At 39.5% G+C, this 19,545-nt stretch overlaps 1 protein-coding gene across 1 annotated transcript in view; it reads right to left on the reverse strand.

Moving 5' to 3' along the window:
• kif26ba (kinesin family member 26Ba) overlaps positions 1 to 19,545 on the reverse strand; it is a 113,444-nt gene that overhangs the window by 27,717 nt on the left and 66,182 nt on the right. The window contains exons 6-9 of the mRNA XM_059348955.1: positions 9,685 to 9,900; positions 9,355 to 9,448; positions 2,653 to 2,798; positions 1,014 to 1,130 (exon numbers count right to left, since the gene is read on the reverse strand). Of these exons, the coding sequence (XP_059204938.1) occupies positions 1,014 to 1,130; positions 2,653 to 2,798; positions 9,355 to 9,448; positions 9,685 to 9,900 (573 nt within the window). The remainder of the gene's footprint in view (positions 1 to 1,013; positions 1,131 to 2,652; positions 2,799 to 9,354; positions 9,449 to 9,684; positions 9,901 to 19,545) is intronic.

Raw genomic sequence — 19,545 nt, forward strand, 5'->3', positions numbered from 1 at the left:
GGAAGAGAAAAACTGTGTGAATACAAAGAATGGCCAAGTGCCAGAAGGAAGGTACCGTTTAATCTTAGCTAAGGCTCTGTTTACACACTAAGAAGTGTCCAAACACTGATAAAACTGTGAGAATTCTTCATGTATGCGATTAATTGTCATATTCAAATAATAGCATTTTCTAATTTGTCTGCAGGTATGGGAGACGGAGATAGAGGGAGGCAGAGGTGAGGAAGAGAGAGAGAGTGTGTGTGCGGTACTGCAGGATATCATTACTGATGAGATTATGTCAGATTAGTTAAGGATTACACAGATGTTCTTGTATCAGACGCTATAATCCTATCAACATAAAACTACTGCCACACACACACACACACACACACACACACATTAGCTCACCCTCTGTCACTCAGTTGTTTCTGGTGCAGTACATAGCCACACACACTATTTAGACCGATATGAAGTTACCACCTAAAAATGAATGACGATATCAATAATTATAATACTGATAATATTAAGTTTCTGATCAACAGTCAGAAAATTAAAAAATGCTGCTTAAAGCAAAGTCATTATCAAAAAAGCTTGAATATAAACAGACAAAACTATATTTATTTCTATTTATTCTTCCGTTTTTGTTTGTGTCATCTCATCTTTTGCACTTGAGACTGCTCTTCTTTGATCCTGACGTAGCCAGTCAGAAGCTGTAATCCTATTTTAAGTAAAACAGCTATTTCTGAACCTGGTCTACTTTGGAAGAAAGGGGACTCTAATAGCATGCTAAAGCTTTCATATTTTATCTGCTCCAAGGTGGGTGTGTGTTAATGTGCAAGTGTGCACATCTCACAGTAACTAAGACAACAGAGAAGTGCCTGAGGCTTAAAAGACAATGGTAAAGCATATTGATACAAGGCCCCAGGCTGTTCATACACACACTGCAGCAGCCACATCACATTAACGAATGCTATCGTTAGCTCAGTATAAATGTGTGTGCATGTGTTTGTGAATGTGTGTGTTTGTGTCTGCACCTGCATGCCACAGATGGGGTCCTCACACAGGTAGACTCCAGGTGACTGTCCATCCTGTAGACTACCTGTAGCTACTTCAGACAGCAAGTCCTTAAGGTTTTCTTCTTTGCCCCACACCTACACAGACACACAGACAGACAGATGAATACAGGTATTTTTCAGAACAACAGTGCTGGAAGTGGGGGCGTAGGACGTAGGTAAGAGGCCATTGGCATCTCCACTCTACATCCCTGGCCTGATTTGACATTCTGGAGGGATAACACTTAAAAGAATGAAAACAAAAAGGTTTTTTTTAGATCCTTATAACTTGAAGCCATTTTTAACACCAAAGATAAGCAAATGTACATGGTATGATAACCATGATAGCATAATGTGTTTATTGGACAATGAACATAGATTAGATTTGGCGTCTAGGCTCCGACCTCATCACTCCTCAGACAGTTACATGAGGTATTGAGGAGCGATGTAATAAATCCCTGTGGAAAGCAAGCGGCAATACAGATGCAGCAGCAGCATTGGCAGGCAGAGGGAGAGCTGAGGTTTACTCTCATCTTAAATAGACCGCCAGATTGGTTAGAGGGTGTGTTTAGGTGGAGGATGTATGAGGAGTGGGGCGTGTCATGTGTATGGCAGCACAGCTCGAGTTGCCAGCCTGAACTAGCTCACAGGCATCGCTCCATTAATGTTAATACCATGGTATGCTGCGTGTATAGCGACGCAAGCCTAATCTATTTTCGGAAAATATATTTTCCCAAATGGATCTTTGGATACACTGTAAAAGAAATTCTGTTGTTTTACTTCATTTCTCCCGTTTATTATTCATGCATTTTTTAAAAACAGGAAAATATCAATAAAATTTCAAAAATACTTAAAAAAAAATGTTAAAATACACTTGCAAATGTATCATAACTTGCAAATATTTGTCTGTATCAAATGAATGAAATGGATTTTGCAGATCAGTGGTGTCCATCTCATTCACTGGCAAAAGTCGGTCACATGACACAAACTCATTGCTGACATTCAACAGAGTCAACATTAAACCTTAAAAAAGCCAAACAAATTAAATTAATGTAACAAAGTGCATTAATGCATTATGGAAAATTACTGTAGTTTTTGAGATGGTTATTTTTCCATTATTTTCCAGTATTTTCTTGTGCCCCAGCTACTGGAACATTACTGTTTTTTAATATTTTTTTTACAGTGTAAATCTAGTCAGACCAGTCTTAAAGGGAGAGACCACCCTTTATTGAGACCTTACGAGAGAGAAGTCATTATTTGTGATGACAACTCAATAATTTAAAATGATAAAGTTGGGGTGTCCCAGTGGCACACCTGGTAGAGCGCGTGCCATAGAGGCATTGTCCTCGTGAGCGGGCGGCCCGGGTTCGAGTCCAACTCGGAGCCCTTTCCCGCATGTCTTCCCCTCTGTCTCTCACTATTAATAAAGCCTTGAAAATGGCCAAAAAATATCTTTAAAAAAATACTAAAGTTACATGCAACTCATGCTATGCAGCTACAGCCACTACCACTCAGAAAAGAGACTGTTACTAGCTTCCTCTCCCAGGTGTCTGTATCAGTGATGGCACCTGTTAACTCTGCAAGGAATGTTTCAAACTGAGGTCTCGCCAGTAGCACTGACCTCGACTGCAGAGACACGGACAGAGAAGCGTGCTCCTGTTTTTTCCTTCCTTTCGTTGATGAGCTTAAACAACCAGGAGATGGCACAGGGGATTATACCCAGAGTCTGGAGAGAGTCATCACGGCCAATCATGGTGTAGGATTTACCTGAAAGAGATAGACAGGATGACAAATAAGGGAACATAAAAAGATGGAAATATTAAAAAGAACATCATCATAAAAGAGTGAGGGAAGAAAGTGTTTGAGTGCCTGAACATGCATGTGCACATGGAGCCTGCAGATCTGTCCCTCTGAGCCACAACATGATGATCATCCCCCGCCCAACACACAAACACACCTGCTCTGACTGCCAGGAGTCTGAGATCAAACACACGCCTAAACAAAGCCATATGTCACGCCGAACAATCACACTGACATGAACATTTACACCAAAACAGAGGACATCAAAGGCCTGACTCGTGTGATGCAGGGGAGAGAAATGTGTTGAGATTTGTTGCAGAGATAGCATGGAGGGGCGGTTGTCAGCTACACTGTAATTTCACATTGTTCTCCTTCACTGTTTCCTGGAGCGTCTAGATTTACTGTCACAACAAAGATGCATTTCATGATTTGCCACAACAGTGTTCAAGAAACTACAAGAACAATAGTAAACATGTTCAGAAATGCAGAAATCTATCTATCTATCTATCTATCTATCTATCTATCTATCTATCTATCTATCTATCTATCTATCTATCTATCTATCTATCTATCTATCTATCTATCTATCTATCTCTAAAAGCAAGAAGCTTCTGTGTGCGTGTGTGTCAGACTGACCAAATATTTCGTATGTGGCTTGCGTATGGCACGAAGGTGTGCATCCTCGATTTTGAAGATTTTTGAATTCATTTTTTAAAATATCATTATTTACGTAGGACGTGTTGTGGCATTGCACTGTTTCTAATCGGACGTCTTTTAGGGGAGCTCCGCCCCATTGTGTGATAGGCCTACACCTGGTCAGTAACCCAATTCGCTCTGGATTTCCACACCTGACTCATCTCATCTGTAGACTACCAATCTTTCTGAGTTTTAAAGTGTGCTACAAGGTTCGATTTTCCAATAATATTCTAATAGTTTCCAGCAAATATCAATGCTCAATGTGTATGTGCTGGATGGTGCGCGTACCTTATCAAAAGTAAGTGTTCTATGGAGTTGCATACGTTGTAGTGGTCTGCATGTAATGTGCAAACACACCTAATAACCCTTACTCACATTATTCACATCCATCTGTTTGTGCTGCATGTAAACTTATTCCCTCCTATATCTGTGTCTCTATAAACCAGTGGTGGGCCGTCAGGGCCAGCAAGGCCTTCTCTGCTGGCCTAACATAACCAGAAATCATGATCATAATTATCATAAAGGTTAATTAAATTTTTAATTTTCTTTCCCTAAATATCTAAAAGTATTCATATTCTCTTCATGTCATATTATGCTCCTTCCAGTGCTGTTGTTTTTAGGTTAGATTTTTTATCCAATCAGAATTCAGCTATCTTATGTTGCCAGGCTGTATGAAATCTGCCCGGGCCTTCAGAATCAACAATGCGGGCGTCTGTGCACTGTAAGTGAACGGGCAAATACAGTTGATAGATAGTTGCGATAGCCAATCAGATCACGAGTTGTGTCAGTAAGGCCCTCTAGCTGGCCTCACGTTGAACGTGACATTTACGCGTCCTGTGATTGGATATGGATACTTACTAGTTTGAGCCACGGCAGTGCAAATCAACAGAGTCACACCCGGGAATGTGAACGGTGTGTCAATAATCTGGCGCATTGGCGCAGCTGTGTGGTTGTACTCAAAGCAACAGGTCACAGAAAGTCGTGATACGTCACGTTTTGACATGAAAAAGTTTTTTTTACAAAGAGACTTGTTTATTGTGTCGCTGTCGTCAAAGTATGGCCGTCTTGTTAGTGTCTTTCTGATATTAAACTGCGATTTTGCAATGTATTGTACAATCTTGTTAAAGCTTGCATATTCTTTGTGGACTCATTTAATAAAACTTTTTGGAAAGATAATTTTAAAGACCATTTTATTTTGAAGTTTTGACAGTAGCATATCAGATATGTTTTAATTGCTGATGCGCCGGATAATAGCCCATTTTGTAGGCTACACAACTGAGGTGATGCAATGCCTAGTAGTGCTTAAGTGTGTTTCTAACTACTCTCCAGTCCTGGTGTTATAAATGCTGGCAAAATGAAAAGTATTTATTGACTAAGTTGGACATCACTGAAGGCCTAAGTGTGAAATGCACCGACCGCCACTGCTATATACTGTATGTCTAACCATGTTGAATGATCAAGTTTCTTTTTCTTAAAATAACTATTTCTGTGTCTCTTTATATCTCAATGTACATCCATGTATTACCCAATATACACTTTGTATATTAACACTTTGGCCATAATTGAAAAATCTACTTAATCTCCCACTATATGAATACATACCTCCATACTGGCACTGCACTAGTATACCAAATGTGATAGTATTCATATGGTGTATACTTCACTTGCAAAATGATCATTTGCATATCGATCACTCACATAGTGTTGCTGTGAAATCTTGAAAAATATATTATTTTTCTTGCATTTCTTCACAGCAAATGAAGAATCCAAAAATGTGTCAGTACTATATCAAAACATGTCTATACAGACTCTCACACAATTTGTGCAGTATAATCTAGGTCTAATTTTTCCAGTTGTATGCTCAGTACTTTTCCATAGTCATGCATTTTACTTGCATGCACGCATGAAGAGTAGAGCAGCTTTGAAAGTGACAGTTAATGCAGAAGTGTTTTATATATCAATGTTTTGTCATGGTGCCTCCATGATGATGGAAATTTTGAGAACTCAAAGCTATGCATCATCGTCGTCTCTTCATCAAGAACACTTTCTAACATTAACATTATTTACCTTATCTGGCCTATAAAACTGCACCTGGTCTCTAATGATATGATATCTTCCCTTACTACCACCTAAACCAACATTTTTGACCGATGGTTGAGTCACATTTAAGGCTAACTTTAGCTTAGGTCAGCTGGTTTAGCTTAGGTCAGCTGGTTTAGCTTTCATTTACTTTTCTGGGTGCAACTGTGTAGTAGTAAGTAAAGTAATTGATATACAAATTATTATTTTTGGAGAGAAGTATTCCTTCAAACCTTTAAAGGTTCTCTAAAGCATAATGCCAAGACTCTCCTCGATAAGACTTGAAAATGCTGTTCAGATATGTTAAAGAATACATTAATTTCTAATATCAGCTGTATCAAAATAATTGTTCAAAGCAACACTGCATGGGTCATTTATTTTGATATAACTGATTTACCAGTTGATTTCTTTTTATTAAACAAATCGGATGGACTCCCTCAATCATAGTGGCTTCATTCAGTACCACTGCCGTGACGACAGAGCACTTGAACAACCCTTTTTTATTTTTTTGTTCACATCTACATGAGTATAGTGTTTCCTTCTGTTCTGACTACCACAGGCTGTCAAGAAGTGGTCAGCTCGCTGACTGCTGAAAAGTGACTCTATGCTTGTGTGCGTGTGTGCGTGTGTGCGTGCGCGTGTGTGCGTGCGTGCGCGTGCATGTGTATATGTCTGTGTGTCCATGTCTGTGTAGTTGATTTATATTCCCAGTAATCGGTCTCATTCACAGAGCTGCTGATGCTGTCAGAAAGAGAACAGACTGAGCAAGTGTGAGAAGAAGGCAGCACTGTATCATCAGTTCAAAGACTTGCACACATATTACCCTCACACACACACACACACACACCATCATTACTAAAAGATGATCCATCCAAAGCCAATAATCCAATAACGATAATATAATCCATCAGACATGACTCAAAGCCAGAGGATTCAATTACATTCCTGAAATTCATCCGTTTATTTCACTATCAATTCCCCTGTTCAATGAAAACCTGGTTACTCTTTGTGAAAATGTGCATGTGTGTGTATATGAGTAGACTCTGTGTCTACAGCCAAGGGCCACAGGGCCGAAGATAAATGCTCTTTGTGTTACTTTCCCCATTTTAATTATGAAAAAGGTAATGCCGTTATAATGCAGTCTCATTAAGATCCATGGCCTTAGGTGAGCTATATCACCATGAATGATCTCATCTGCTGCTACAGCTGCAGCCATTTAAACCGAGAACCAGCGATGTGAGAGGCGCTCCACAGCATTCATATAACAGTAAAAGTGATTAAAAGAGCAAACTCTCTTTGATGGATCATATTAAAACACAGATATTAATCAGTTATGACCACCATTCACACACTGACAATAAGAGGTCTGTTTTCAGGTCGTATTTCAGTCTGTCATATTATACACTATGAATCATGATCTTCATGTGTCAATATTTGAAAACTGAATGAAAACATGTAAACATGGTGATGGAAAACATTGATCTACACCGGCTGTTTGTTGGGTTACTGTCTTTGGGGATCTGTGGTGATTAGAGTGTATGTGCATCTGTTTGTTTGATCTGTCCCACATAGGCCTTACTGAGGGAGAAGTGGGCACATTCTGCTCGCTGCCCACTCTTCAGAAATGAAAATCTGTTAAATAAAAAAAAATGTCAGATGAATTCCCAGCCTTATTTCTTTCAGGAAGACTTCTATCCTTCTCATTCATTCTCTCTTCCAGCTAATCAGCTGACTCTTTCAGTGAACCAACCAGATTTTGCCACGATCTCCGTGAGCCAATCCGATAGTTGGTGAAGCTTTCTCCTCTCTGCTGCTGTCAGGTGTCATTTTAGTGTGAAATCAATGCACCCTCCTTCACCACATTCACCTCCAGTGCTCATTACATTCAGCGCCCAGGGTTCCTTCAATCATCAGAAGCCCTGCTCCACATTATATCCATCCAGCTTTGGGCACTTTCCTCCGTCCCTTCACCCTTTTTCTTTTACTTCTCTTGGGCATCTCTCCCCCATAAAAACATGATGGGATCACAATGGGATCTAATGGCCAAAGATTCTTCACTTTAAAAAAAAATGTAATGTGCATCATGCAAACTAATTTATTTTTCACTTTTAATGAAATCACTAATGCTTAAACTTGGATCTTATTTTCATATGTGATTTCTTATTCTTAGGTAAACTTTGACATACCATGCTTCCTGTTGTTGTGTGCACTCATTGTTTTTTCTGTGCAATGAAGGCTTGTTACCAAAATTATAGGTGTGTAAGTCCAATGTTAAACTGTGTCAGTGTTAGACACTCAGAGCAGGTGCTCCAGAAGTCACGTGATGTATGGGGAGAGTAAAACTCTGTATGCGGAGGAAGTCAGTGGTGGAAGAAGTATTCAAATCCTTTACTTAAGTAAAAGTACTAATACCATGCTGTGAAGTGACTTGCATTCAAAACTTACTGAAGTAAAAGTGCAAAAGTGTCAATATCAAAATGTACCCTAAAGAACCTATTATGCAGAATGGCCCCACTCAGATTGTTACTTTGTATTGTTTTTATTATTACATGTGTGGTTTCCTTAATTTTGTCTTGAGCTATGATATCAGCTAAACGTAGTGGAGTAAAAAATACAATATTCGCCATAAAATGGAAAGGAGTAGTTACATAAAAGCACCTTAAATTTGTACTTTGATAAATGCACTTATTTACATTCCAGCATTGGAAGGAGGTCCTTGTGGATGTCAAACAGCCACCAGACTTCCACAAGGAGACTGCAGTTTCTTGTACCTTTTTAAAAAAATCACAAACCATGTCTGTTAACCACGTTTAAAGTTGCGGTGGTCAAACAGTGTATCCAGTGTATCAAACAGTCACCAAACAGTCCTGACAAATCGTCTGTGACGAACAGGGAATGAGGACGGGTAGCAACAGTTCAGAAATGTTCGGTTTCAACGTATTTGTGATTTGCAGAAAAGAAGAATGTCAACATTTTATTCTGGCAGCTGGGGTGCATAACCAATGGTGTGATATGATGGTAATAAAAACTAACCACCAAACCAATAAAACAAATTTATAAATGCGTTTACTTTTACAACAGATTTGCTAAGGGATAAAGTCCCTGCAGCACAACGCGGAAACCCAGTGGTTTTGTTGGTTTTTACACAGAATTTCATTACTGTTTGTTACACTAAAAGGCTGAGCCATTAACACAGAAGTGTTCCCTGCTGAACTACGGCATTTCAATTCTCAGCCTTTGTCCTCTGCCAGCAGTTCAAGGGGACTTACAAACTCCAACTGGCTGTGTGAAGATCACATGCCAAGAAGGGCAACGCTGCTTGCATGTACAGGGATAAACACAACAGGGGCTGACCCACGGTTGAAGAACAACTCTGTGTGTGTGTGTGTGTGTGTGTGTGTGTGTGTGTGTGGTGGGTCTTGGTGCCAGTGCGTGTGTGTGGGTTCGGGCATGTTGCAGTGTGCAGTAAGGGGTCCTAACCCTTTTTAAGACAGCTTCTCTAAAAAGCAGCCTCAGAAGGATTAGGGAGAGAGAAAAGAAGACAGAAACACAGACAGAGCAGACTGAGAATGCTTTCAGCTTCAGCAGACACTAATCCTCTTCTTTCTCTCTCTGATAGATGAGAGCCAGTGGAGAGACAGCCAAATGAAAGACTGACACACTGACGCTCACACACACACACTGAAGATGACTCATGAGCCACACATGCGCTGGTTTTATAGTCTGCGTTCATGTGTGTGAGAGTTACCCAGCTTGGAGTGTCCAAAGCAGAAGACACAGCCATCTGCTCCGTTCACCACCGACTGAATCACCTCGGCAACCGTTCCCGCACACACCTCCGCCTAGCAACAGGAAGATAGACAGAGAGGAGGGAACAAGATCAAGAAAAGCTTAAATCACTGAGTGTATAGATATACACGTGGTCCATCAGAGCAGTGTTAAAAGGATATGTTCATGGTAGCCATTGAGGCCATTTACATATATCTGTAATTATTTTAAATAAAAAGTTGTCTTTCATCATAATGTCATGACAGGCTTTATATATAAAATACTATGAGTTTATAGTCTTTTCTCTTACCTGTGATGCATCAGGAGGAAACGCAGCATCAAAAGTGAACATCTTTGGAGGGACCTGATTGGCTGCTGCCTTTTTCTGGGAGGCAGCGCTCTGGGTCTGATTGGCTGCAGGGTCCATGATGGTGATCTGTTTCTTCCTGGGATCCACTTTAAGGAAGGAACTGGACTCAGCTGCATCCGACTGAGACACTGGGCACACACGGACCATCACTTTCACCTGAGGGTAAAACACAGAAACACATATTACAGTTATACAGAGTATAACAGGACAAAGACACCTGCATAATTATCCCTCCCAAAACCACAACACAGATACAGAAGTTTAGGGGAAAAAACATGTCGACTTTACTGAAGTGTTGGTTGGTTCTATCATTTTGTCAAAATTAAATTATTTCTGTTCTAATTATTGAAAAACTAGCAGGCACAAAACACACATTCAGAAATACAAGCAGTGATTAAGTAGTAGTACTCAGGAATGCTAAAAGAAAGTGGCAACCTTCAGACCTGAAAAGTGAGGCCAAAGTGAAAGTGCCTTAAACCTGCATTCTTCTAAGGGCCAGTAGGGGGCAACTCCACTGGTTGCAAAAAGAAGTCTGCTTATATAAAAGAAAGTCACCCAACTTCTCACTTGATTTATTACCTCAATATACATTTTCATATAGGGTATAAGACCTCAATAATTAGTTTCAAGTCTTCTTCAATACAACATTGATTCATAAATTCAGTAAATTATGGTCCCATTTAGAGTAAAATTGACAATTAAGCAGGGTAATGCTGGCAATCTTGGGATTGACAGGTTGCTATCACAGCATACTGAGTTGACAGTAAGTTTTCAGTACAGAAAAGTTGATTGTACATTTTGGTTGCCGACAAATGTGTTGTTCAATGTTAGGTTGTACTACAAGACACTCTGAGGAGTCAGCTCTTCACTATGGATGCACCCTGCTACCCAAGCTAGTTTGCTAGTGCTAGCAATAGCTGATAACTTCACCCCACCCTCTTTTCCTAATATGGTCACCTCTGGTTCCAAAAAAACAAGATGGTGGTAACCAAGACACCAAGGCCAACCAAGGCCTCAAAACCGTAGCCCACAAACCAATTTGTGACATCATAGTGAGTATGTTCACTTCTTTTACATAGTCTATGGCTAAAAGTTGTAGCTAACAAAATGTTTTATTTTTTTTTAACTTTGTTTATGGTTTTGCACTTTCTTAGCTATAAGTTATCTTTGTTCAGCCATGTTGCCATCACTGTTAATTTTAACAACTAACATTTTCAAGGCAATGAAAGATTTTTCAGAGGAACGTCTATGAACAGATTTTATCCTTTTCAGCAATTTTGGCTTGAAGGCATCAGAACTCCTCTGTGCATTAGCCACAAGAAAAGACTGCCAAAGAGTGACAACATTTAGCTTTTTACTTACTCTGAGACTCACATGAATATGTGCATGCTCTCTCATCACCATCCTCCCTCCTCCTTTACCTGTCACTCTGTCGTTATCTCTTCCTCCCTCTATCCTAAATCCCTTATTTTTCTCCTGTCTACCTACAGCTTGCTGCCACATATCAAAGCCTGAAGTGCAGGAATCCTGTTTTAGCTTCCTCTCCTCCTCACACTCTTCCTTTCCTCCCACCCGTCATAAACTGTTAGCAGCCTCAATTTACGGCCTGACAGCTGCTGTTGTTTTCTTTGATATCAGAGGAAGCTAAACGCTGCGTCATCAATCTGAATGAGTTCCAGAACATTTTACCATATAAACAGCCTTTTCACCGTTAAAGTTTGACGTACTTTCTAGTTTATTATTGCTCTCGTGCTTCTCCTCAGGCTCATCTGGCTGAATAAGTCTTTGTTTCTCTTACTCTTTTGATCGCTCATTGCCTATCTCACTCTCTGATTCAGTCCGTCTGTCTTTTTCTCTCCATGTTTGTCACTAATCATCTACATGATTAGCCAGGAGATTTACATCAGATTTTCCCTTCTGACAATTGGGAGATGGGCTTGGTTAAAGCAGATGAATGGTGCAGAGTGTCAGATGCAATGAGAGCTTTATGGATTCAGTCTGAACCACACCAACTGTCTCAGAGACTGATTGTCAAATAGATTTGATACTTTCACTGTGACACTGGAAGGATTCTCAAGTGTATGTGGATAGTGATAAAGTATCTTTACTTTTAAGACTTTCTACTTTGGAGACAGATTTCTTGCTGTCTGTCAGCCTTTTCCTTCCCATTACGACTTTGCACCTTTGCTGAGCAGTGTTGAAGTTGTTGACATTAGATAGTTAAATATAAATCTTTCAAATAGTAGGAACCACAACAACTCATTATCTTTTTCCACATGTGTGACATAATAATAATGATTTGTGGGTGTGGAGGATTTGGAGGGAAAGGCACCTTTGACAGAGTAAAGTAACAAGCAATGTACCTAATTCAGATAATGCAATTACCCATTACATATTATTTTTCACCTAACACTGCTTATTTCTAACACCACAGTCACCATGAGATGTCTCTGTGTTGACACATGCAAACATTATGTTTCCGTCCAGACCTCCAGTGTTTTAGATGCAATAAAAAAAAGAAAATTGTACATATTAAAAGTAAAAAATATATCTATATATCAAAAAAAAAAAATCTAACGCTGTTAGGAAATGATTCTTATTTCATGACATTCTCACACTATTTCCAAAGAAATATATCTAACAGACAGGCAGAGTCAGAACCCTGAAACATATGTTGAACTGAAACGTAAAAACATGAAAGGAACAAGCCGAGCTCTACCATCAAAGATGACCAGCCTGTGAAATCTGAGTCAGTAAGTGTTCTTGATAAATTTACCACAGCTTTGAACACTGATGGCACACAATACATAGATTGCTTTGGACAAGACAGTTTAAGGCATGACAGATGCTGAGTGTCCTGGAAGCAGCAAAGCAGCTGACAGTATATGAGACACAGGCTGACAGGCAAAAGATATGCAATTTCTCATCCTTACATTCTTGACGATGCGAGTTGAAACTGAATGAACTCAATCGTTTTGGCCTCTGTGAGAGTCATTTAAAGAGGCATTGCAGGTTAAATTTGGCCCTCTATCCTTGAATGAACAAAAATATAAAGACTGCATCCTTGAAAATATCAAAACTATGACTGGTGACCTCTTGACCCTGAAAAATGTTCTTGGCATAGACAATCAAATATTGGACTGGTCATCATGGTCCTAATTTAGTCTTGATAACTGTTCTGATGTGCAAATGTGATGTCTTCATGCAGACATTCAATGACATTGCTGCCATTGGTGGATTCAGCTTCCAACAACAGCCGGTTATTGGTTCATGATGAGAGTTACAACATTAAGAGCCAAGATGGAGGCAGAGTGATGCAGATGAACAACTTTGACAACTTTGACAGCGCACTTGGGTTCGGCCGATGGATGATGCCTCAGCCCCCGATCCACACCTACACTTTGGCTCATGTCTGCAGTCGCATTGATTAAGTGCTTTAAAGTAGCAATTATGATTTATTCAATGGTGGACCACATTAGGGCTGTCACATCAACAAATCTAAAGAAGAAGGGAATTAATTTAAGCTTTTAAGAACACACTTGCAATGTAATGCAATCACTTTTTTTTCACTTTTGGTGAAAAAAAATATAAAATGACAGACATTGTATTCGTAATGCGTGATATAGCCCCTGTAGAGAGTTTTGTGCCCTTTTGATTTGAGTAGTTTGGATGATTTTGTGCTCACAATATCATCAGCCATCATCGATGTTACACTGCTGAGATCCTCATATGGCAGTTTGCTAGACGTCGTTCAGCTCTACAGCACACAGCTCTCAGTGAACAATTATAAAATCAAAAACTTGTGATCTACTAAAGGTAGCAGTGGTGGGCTGCCTATATGTTTGTTAGACCTTAGTTTTCTAATACTTTGTTAGTTTAGTTGACCTTGGTCAACCTTGACCTAATTCAGAATTCTTAATGTAAAATGTAAATAAATCACACTTGTTAAACATTCAGTGAAAGTCTCTGTGTCTGCTTGGGACCTGGGCTGTTGGGCTTTATTTCATGTTGTAACTCAGCCAATAGACGGGGCATAATAGTAATAGTATCAGTGTTAAAGTATTCAAATATCTCTGCAGGAGTAAAAGTCCTGTCATTTTTCAGAAATTGAGATATTATCAGTTAAATTGTATTGTTATACTACCAAATATGAGCTACCTCAACCTTAATTGGTTAAAGAAACACAGGACGTGATGGACTTATCCTTTATGTGCCAGCGCGTAACAAAAGAATATTGTTATATTATTTTATGATATATTCATTATATTACCAAATATGTGCTAACTAAACCTTACCTAACACTGCACTGTGACAAATTTAAAAAAAATCTATTTTAGATCTTATTTTACCACGTGTTTTCTAAACTCGGCAGGATTTTGTCGACAGGGCTCAGAGGTGCAGGGCAGATGAAAAGAGACAACTGTGTGTATGTGGCTCCTAAGAGGGAAGGAGAGAGAGGAGGAGAGGTCTTTTATCTGTTTGTGCTTGTTAGCACAGATGAATCATCGTCTGAAGTATGATTCTACGCTGCGCTTCCAGTTAAACAGCACCATGGGATTACGAATCGCACAGTAATCCCAAAACATCCAAACCCCACTGCACTCCGAGGAAGAGCTTTCACAGTATAAAGGGAGTTCAACTATACAGTACATTTACTCACTGAACAGGGATGTGATCATAAATAAAAATGGGGTAAACAATACAAAAGTCAGTCAAAAGTAGGGACATTTATAAAGTATATTTAAAAGTGCAGTATGTGACTCTGGAGAAAGATAATTGATTGTTGAGTCTTATCTCCAGAAAACTCCTCCAAAAATTCCATACATTTTGGAAGACCCTAAAGGCGAATAAGGTAACAAGATTTTAACTAACAGGAATCCCAATGATACTCCCCCTGTTGGTTGTTTAATTACATTAAGACTATTATTTTCTGTATTACAAGTTTTCTGAATTTTATGTCTAAATACACAAATGAGTCATTTTCTAATGCTATTTGTTGGTGAGTTTAGAAAAAATATACAGAAACAAATAGACAGTGGAGCAAAATATAAGAATAAATTGAATCTTGGATGTTTTCTTTCCATTAGAAGAGATGTAATGGGAGCAAATCACCCAAATGTCAGAATTGACCAGCACATGAAAAACACTGTTCTTTCCTGTAGTGTCTCACTATAAATCTTCAGATCATAAAGTGCCTGCCAAATGCTGGAAAATGTACAGATGTACTTTATTTCACAAGTAAATTGGATTAGCAATTAATTAGCCTCCATCGCAGTAATGCGCTGCGAGATTACATCAATACCATAGAGCAATTTTCTACAGAAGAGATAAAAAAAAATGGAACAAATTATTTGTTATAAATTATTTAATGGCCCTGGAGCAAAGAGACAAATGCAGCCAGAACAAGGTCATGTTATACTGAACAAACTCACCTAGAATGAAAGTGTTTTATAAAAAATGAAGCTTAAAAGCTTGCTGGTAACAAATACACTGTCGTGTTAAAAGCACAAAAGCTCTGACTATGTTTCTGTTTATCTTCTTTCTCTATCACGCACACATGCACACACGCGCGCACGCACACACACACACACACACACACACACACACACAAAGACACACACAGACACACAGACACACACAGGCACACAGACACACACCAAATACAGCACAATAACAGGCTTTCCTTTGGTTGCATCATTTAATGACCATAGGCCATTTAACCATTTGAGAGAGTTGGTTCAATAAATTGCTTGAGTGAGTGTGTACTTGAATAGGAGAATGTTTGTGTTAAAGTGTTTCTGAGATGGAGGTAATTGTATGTGTGTGTGTAAATTTAAAAGTATGTCCATAGATGAGGGTCTGGAGATGCAACCTGAATGTGATAAATATGTAACCTCTGTGACCTAGGGAAGGCATGGATACTAAGGCTTAATGTCAGGTCAAGAGTTCTATAGCACGTCCTAAACACACACACACACACACACACACACACACATACACACACACACACACACACACACACACACACACACACACACACACACACACTTTCAGTGCTATGCCCTCTCCTGACCTCAATAAAAGAACCCTTCACATCAGTAAGAGCCTGGGGGGAAGGATTTTACTGTTGCACGCTTTACAAGACGTAACTCATAAAGTCTTCCCCCCCGAGAGCCCATTTCCTCCTCATGTCTAAGAGTGTGAAAGGTAAGAGGGTTCCCAGTTTGTGTGTGTGTGTGTGTGTGTGTGTGTGTGTGTGTGTGTGTGTGTGTGTGTGTGTGTGTGTGTGTGTGTTTAAGGTATAACGCGATTCCTTGTCCGCTTCTCAAAATATTGAGGGTGTATGTGAAATTGGAAGAGTCGTTTATAGGGCCATTAACCTCCATTGCCTTTTCTTCAAACTATCAAAGCTGTTGTGATGACCAACCAAACAACATCTGGGAAATTGATGCATCAGCACATTGATGCCACCTCTAAGTGATGTCATTTTTTCTCTCACTGTGAAAATTGCCTTTGTGCGGTGGCCACCAAGGCACAATGTACTATAATACATACATATATATGGTATAGTATGCGATGGCCCAAAACATTCACATAGAAGAAACATGCTGCAAACAATGTGAAAGAAAACAACTAATTCTACAATAGAAATGTGCTGCAAATGAAAAAAACATGCTCCTAAAATCCAAAACAAAGACATCAGAAAACATGGCAAAAATACAGAAATGATGCAAAATAAAAACCAGATAAACCCTGAAAACAAATGCAACAGAAAATCGCTGCATAACCAGTCAAGATAACGGTTGTCAAAATAAATCATCCTGGCCTCTAGGGGGAGTGATAAGTTCAGCACTACAATTTCAAAACCAGTGCACAACATGGATGTGGTTTTGGCATCAGTGCTTTTCAATGTTTTTGTTGAAATGGAGGAAGAAATAATTTCATACATTAAAAAAAAGAAAGAATTAAAAGGCTAACCTACTGCTCCCCACTCCAGTCCAGTAGTTGGTGGTAATGCACTAAAACACATAAGACAAGGAAGATTGTGTGCAAAGTATTATGGGTGCACAAGGCTTTGAGAAGCACCTGGGCTCTCATTTATCAAAGGAGCGTAGAAACCAGCGCAGATCTGAGTGTATATTTCGTCCACATCTAACCATCACATCTAATCAATCACAGCGTAAGAATGATCGGCTGTTGATAAATGTGGCTCGAAACAAGCGTCATTTAAATACCACGCCCTAATACATATACCCGATTCAGAAGGCTCGCCTTGAGAGTTTACGACACCGAAAGGCGCAATACGACCAAAAAGAGAATTTTTTCCCCTAAAGTCAGCTTTATTAGCAAAGTGCACCGTTACAAATAGCAACAGGAGCGAAATAGACATATTACAGAAATACGCAGCGACGGAGATTTATGAAATAAAAGTACTTATTGTTATAAACTCAAACAAGTTCGGTGAATATTTTACATTTGGAGCATAGACTTAAACGTTTTCACAGCTTTTTGGTAACAGCCAGGAGGTAAATAATGTTTTAAAGGAAGTTTTTTAATCCCAAAAGAAGAGGAATTTCTCGGAGGCAGAAAGTGAAACGCTGACGTCCAACAGCTGCAACAAACAAACTGGTTTTGTTTGGCAGCATAAAAAGTGAAAAGGAAGGAAATCAGTGCTGCTGTCAGCAGAGTAGCAGTGGACAAACAAACTCCTGGTGAGGTTGGAATAGCCTATTTCATTTATACATTGTGACAAAAAAGCCTAATAGCATATATAATATGCAAATATTAGTATTATTATGATGGAGATATATTATTCACTTCTTTACATTTAGTAGAATTCTGTCCCAGTCAGAGGAGCGTGTGGCAGCGCTGATTGGAAATGTTTCTATCCGGGCAGAACAAGTGGTGGAGGAGACGCTTACGCTCTGGTGTCCAGCTCGATAACGGTAACCATGTAATGGCCTCGGCTAGTATTCTGTTTTAAGAATTTGACGGTCGCAAGGTGTTTTTATTTTAAATGATATTTTGATGATAGATGATGTAGCCTAAACATGCTCTGATTTGTCACCATTAAAAAAACACCACAGAGTTTTATCAGCTCCAGGTATCGATACTATAGCCTAAGGTCAATTCTCCGACTCAGGTGTGTGGACTTCACGCTGACTCAAATTTGCATACACGAGCTGAGAGCAGACGTGAGATCTGATTGTACCCTCCGCTCACGTCCAAAGTGATAAATGCCGAGCCTTGCATAGAAATGATCTTACTCCCACTTTATGCTCACTTTCTGTTGTACGCTCGTTTGATAAATGAGGGCCCTGGTGTGTGTATAGTTGAGTAAAGAGGTGACATAAAAGGTACATATTCTTTTTTATATATACATTTGGCCTATTTACTCCAGTGTTTTCAATGTATTTATTTCACTTTTTAAACTTTTATAACACTTCACCAAATGTCTTCCTCATAGAGAAGTAGTTTTAAGGCCTAATCAAAACAAAAATGAAAGTGAAATGCAACTAAACAGATAGCGGACATTGAATGGGCTGATAACAACCTACTAGAAGGTAGAGTAGGACCCTACTTGCCTATACTAATGGGATTTTAAGCGCTTATAATTGCCCATTCAATAGCGTGATAACATCCTGATCGGGTTCTCACACTGGAGGTTTAAGTCCATCTCAATTGTGCAATCTTGTGTCTGCATGTGAGCTCAAACCAACACCCACAATGTTCTCAGAGGATCCTTGGCCTAGTTCCCCTGGTGAATCAATACAAAGTGCTGCAGCAGCTACAACATACAGGCACAGATATGCAGGAAGAGCACAAAGCTAATGGCCTCTTTGTTCTTCTAATGAAAAAGAAGGGAGAGAAAGTGTTAGTGGTGTTTTTTTTTTTTTAAACAGAGCTGAAGGAAAATAGTGAGAGGGAAAAAAGGTCACTATTACTTCAGAGACTAACACAGCCGACAGTGTGTCCACCTGTCTTGATCCCTGTTACCTTCATCCCTCTGTTTCTCTCCACCCTCTGCTCTTTCTGCCTCCCACTTCCACAACACCTATACACCTTTCCATTCGTCAGTCTCTCTTTATGTTTGCGAAACATCGTATTGCTCGATAGCACTGTCCACCCACTCATCCCCACTGTCTCTCTCTCTCATCTCCCTCCTCTCGCTGTCTCACTTTCTCTCCCTTCAAGACGAATGACAATACAAAATCACAGCCTCTTCTTATTATCTGTTGTATACTTTCTTTTTTTCTGTTCATGCTGCAGTGAATACTGACGCAAGGTGGTGAGCTGTAGGAACAAAGACCCAGAAAGAAAAACAGAAATGAGGGAAAGAGATTCTGGAGAAGTGAGTGTTTCCTTTGAGTTTCCCCAAGTTTCTGTTTAACATACAGCTACAGCCAAAGAGACAAATTGATATCCATGTTCTGCTGTTAAATGTGTCTAAGCATGTGTCTGTTGAAACTACAGTACCACTGTGTCTGACATATGAGTCTGCTGGTCATGCCTGGAACAGCTTGGGGGTTTATATCCATGCTAAAGGGTTCATGCTATGACAGATGGCAAAGAGTCGTGTTTTTTTTCATACACTCTCTTGAATATAGAGCTTCCTGTTCCTCCAAGTTATGAACCACAGTCAGACACAATGAAGTCTTTGAGCCAATTTAAGTAAAGGAATTCAGCTAAACAGCAACAAACAAGCCTGAGCTGAGAGAAGACTGTTTGATAGTCCCTCACAGCAGTGCTTCATTACTATTGGCTGGAAAATCAATAAGAGACTGAGACTGAGCTCTAATT

The sequence above is a fragment of the Centropristis striata genome, chromosome 2 (genome assembly GCF_030273125.1).
Source record: "Centropristis striata isolate RG_2023a ecotype Rhode Island chromosome 2, C.striata_1.0, whole genome shotgun sequence".
In the NCBI taxonomy this organism is placed as follows: Eukaryota; Metazoa; Chordata; class Actinopteri; order Perciformes; family Serranidae; genus Centropristis; species Centropristis striata.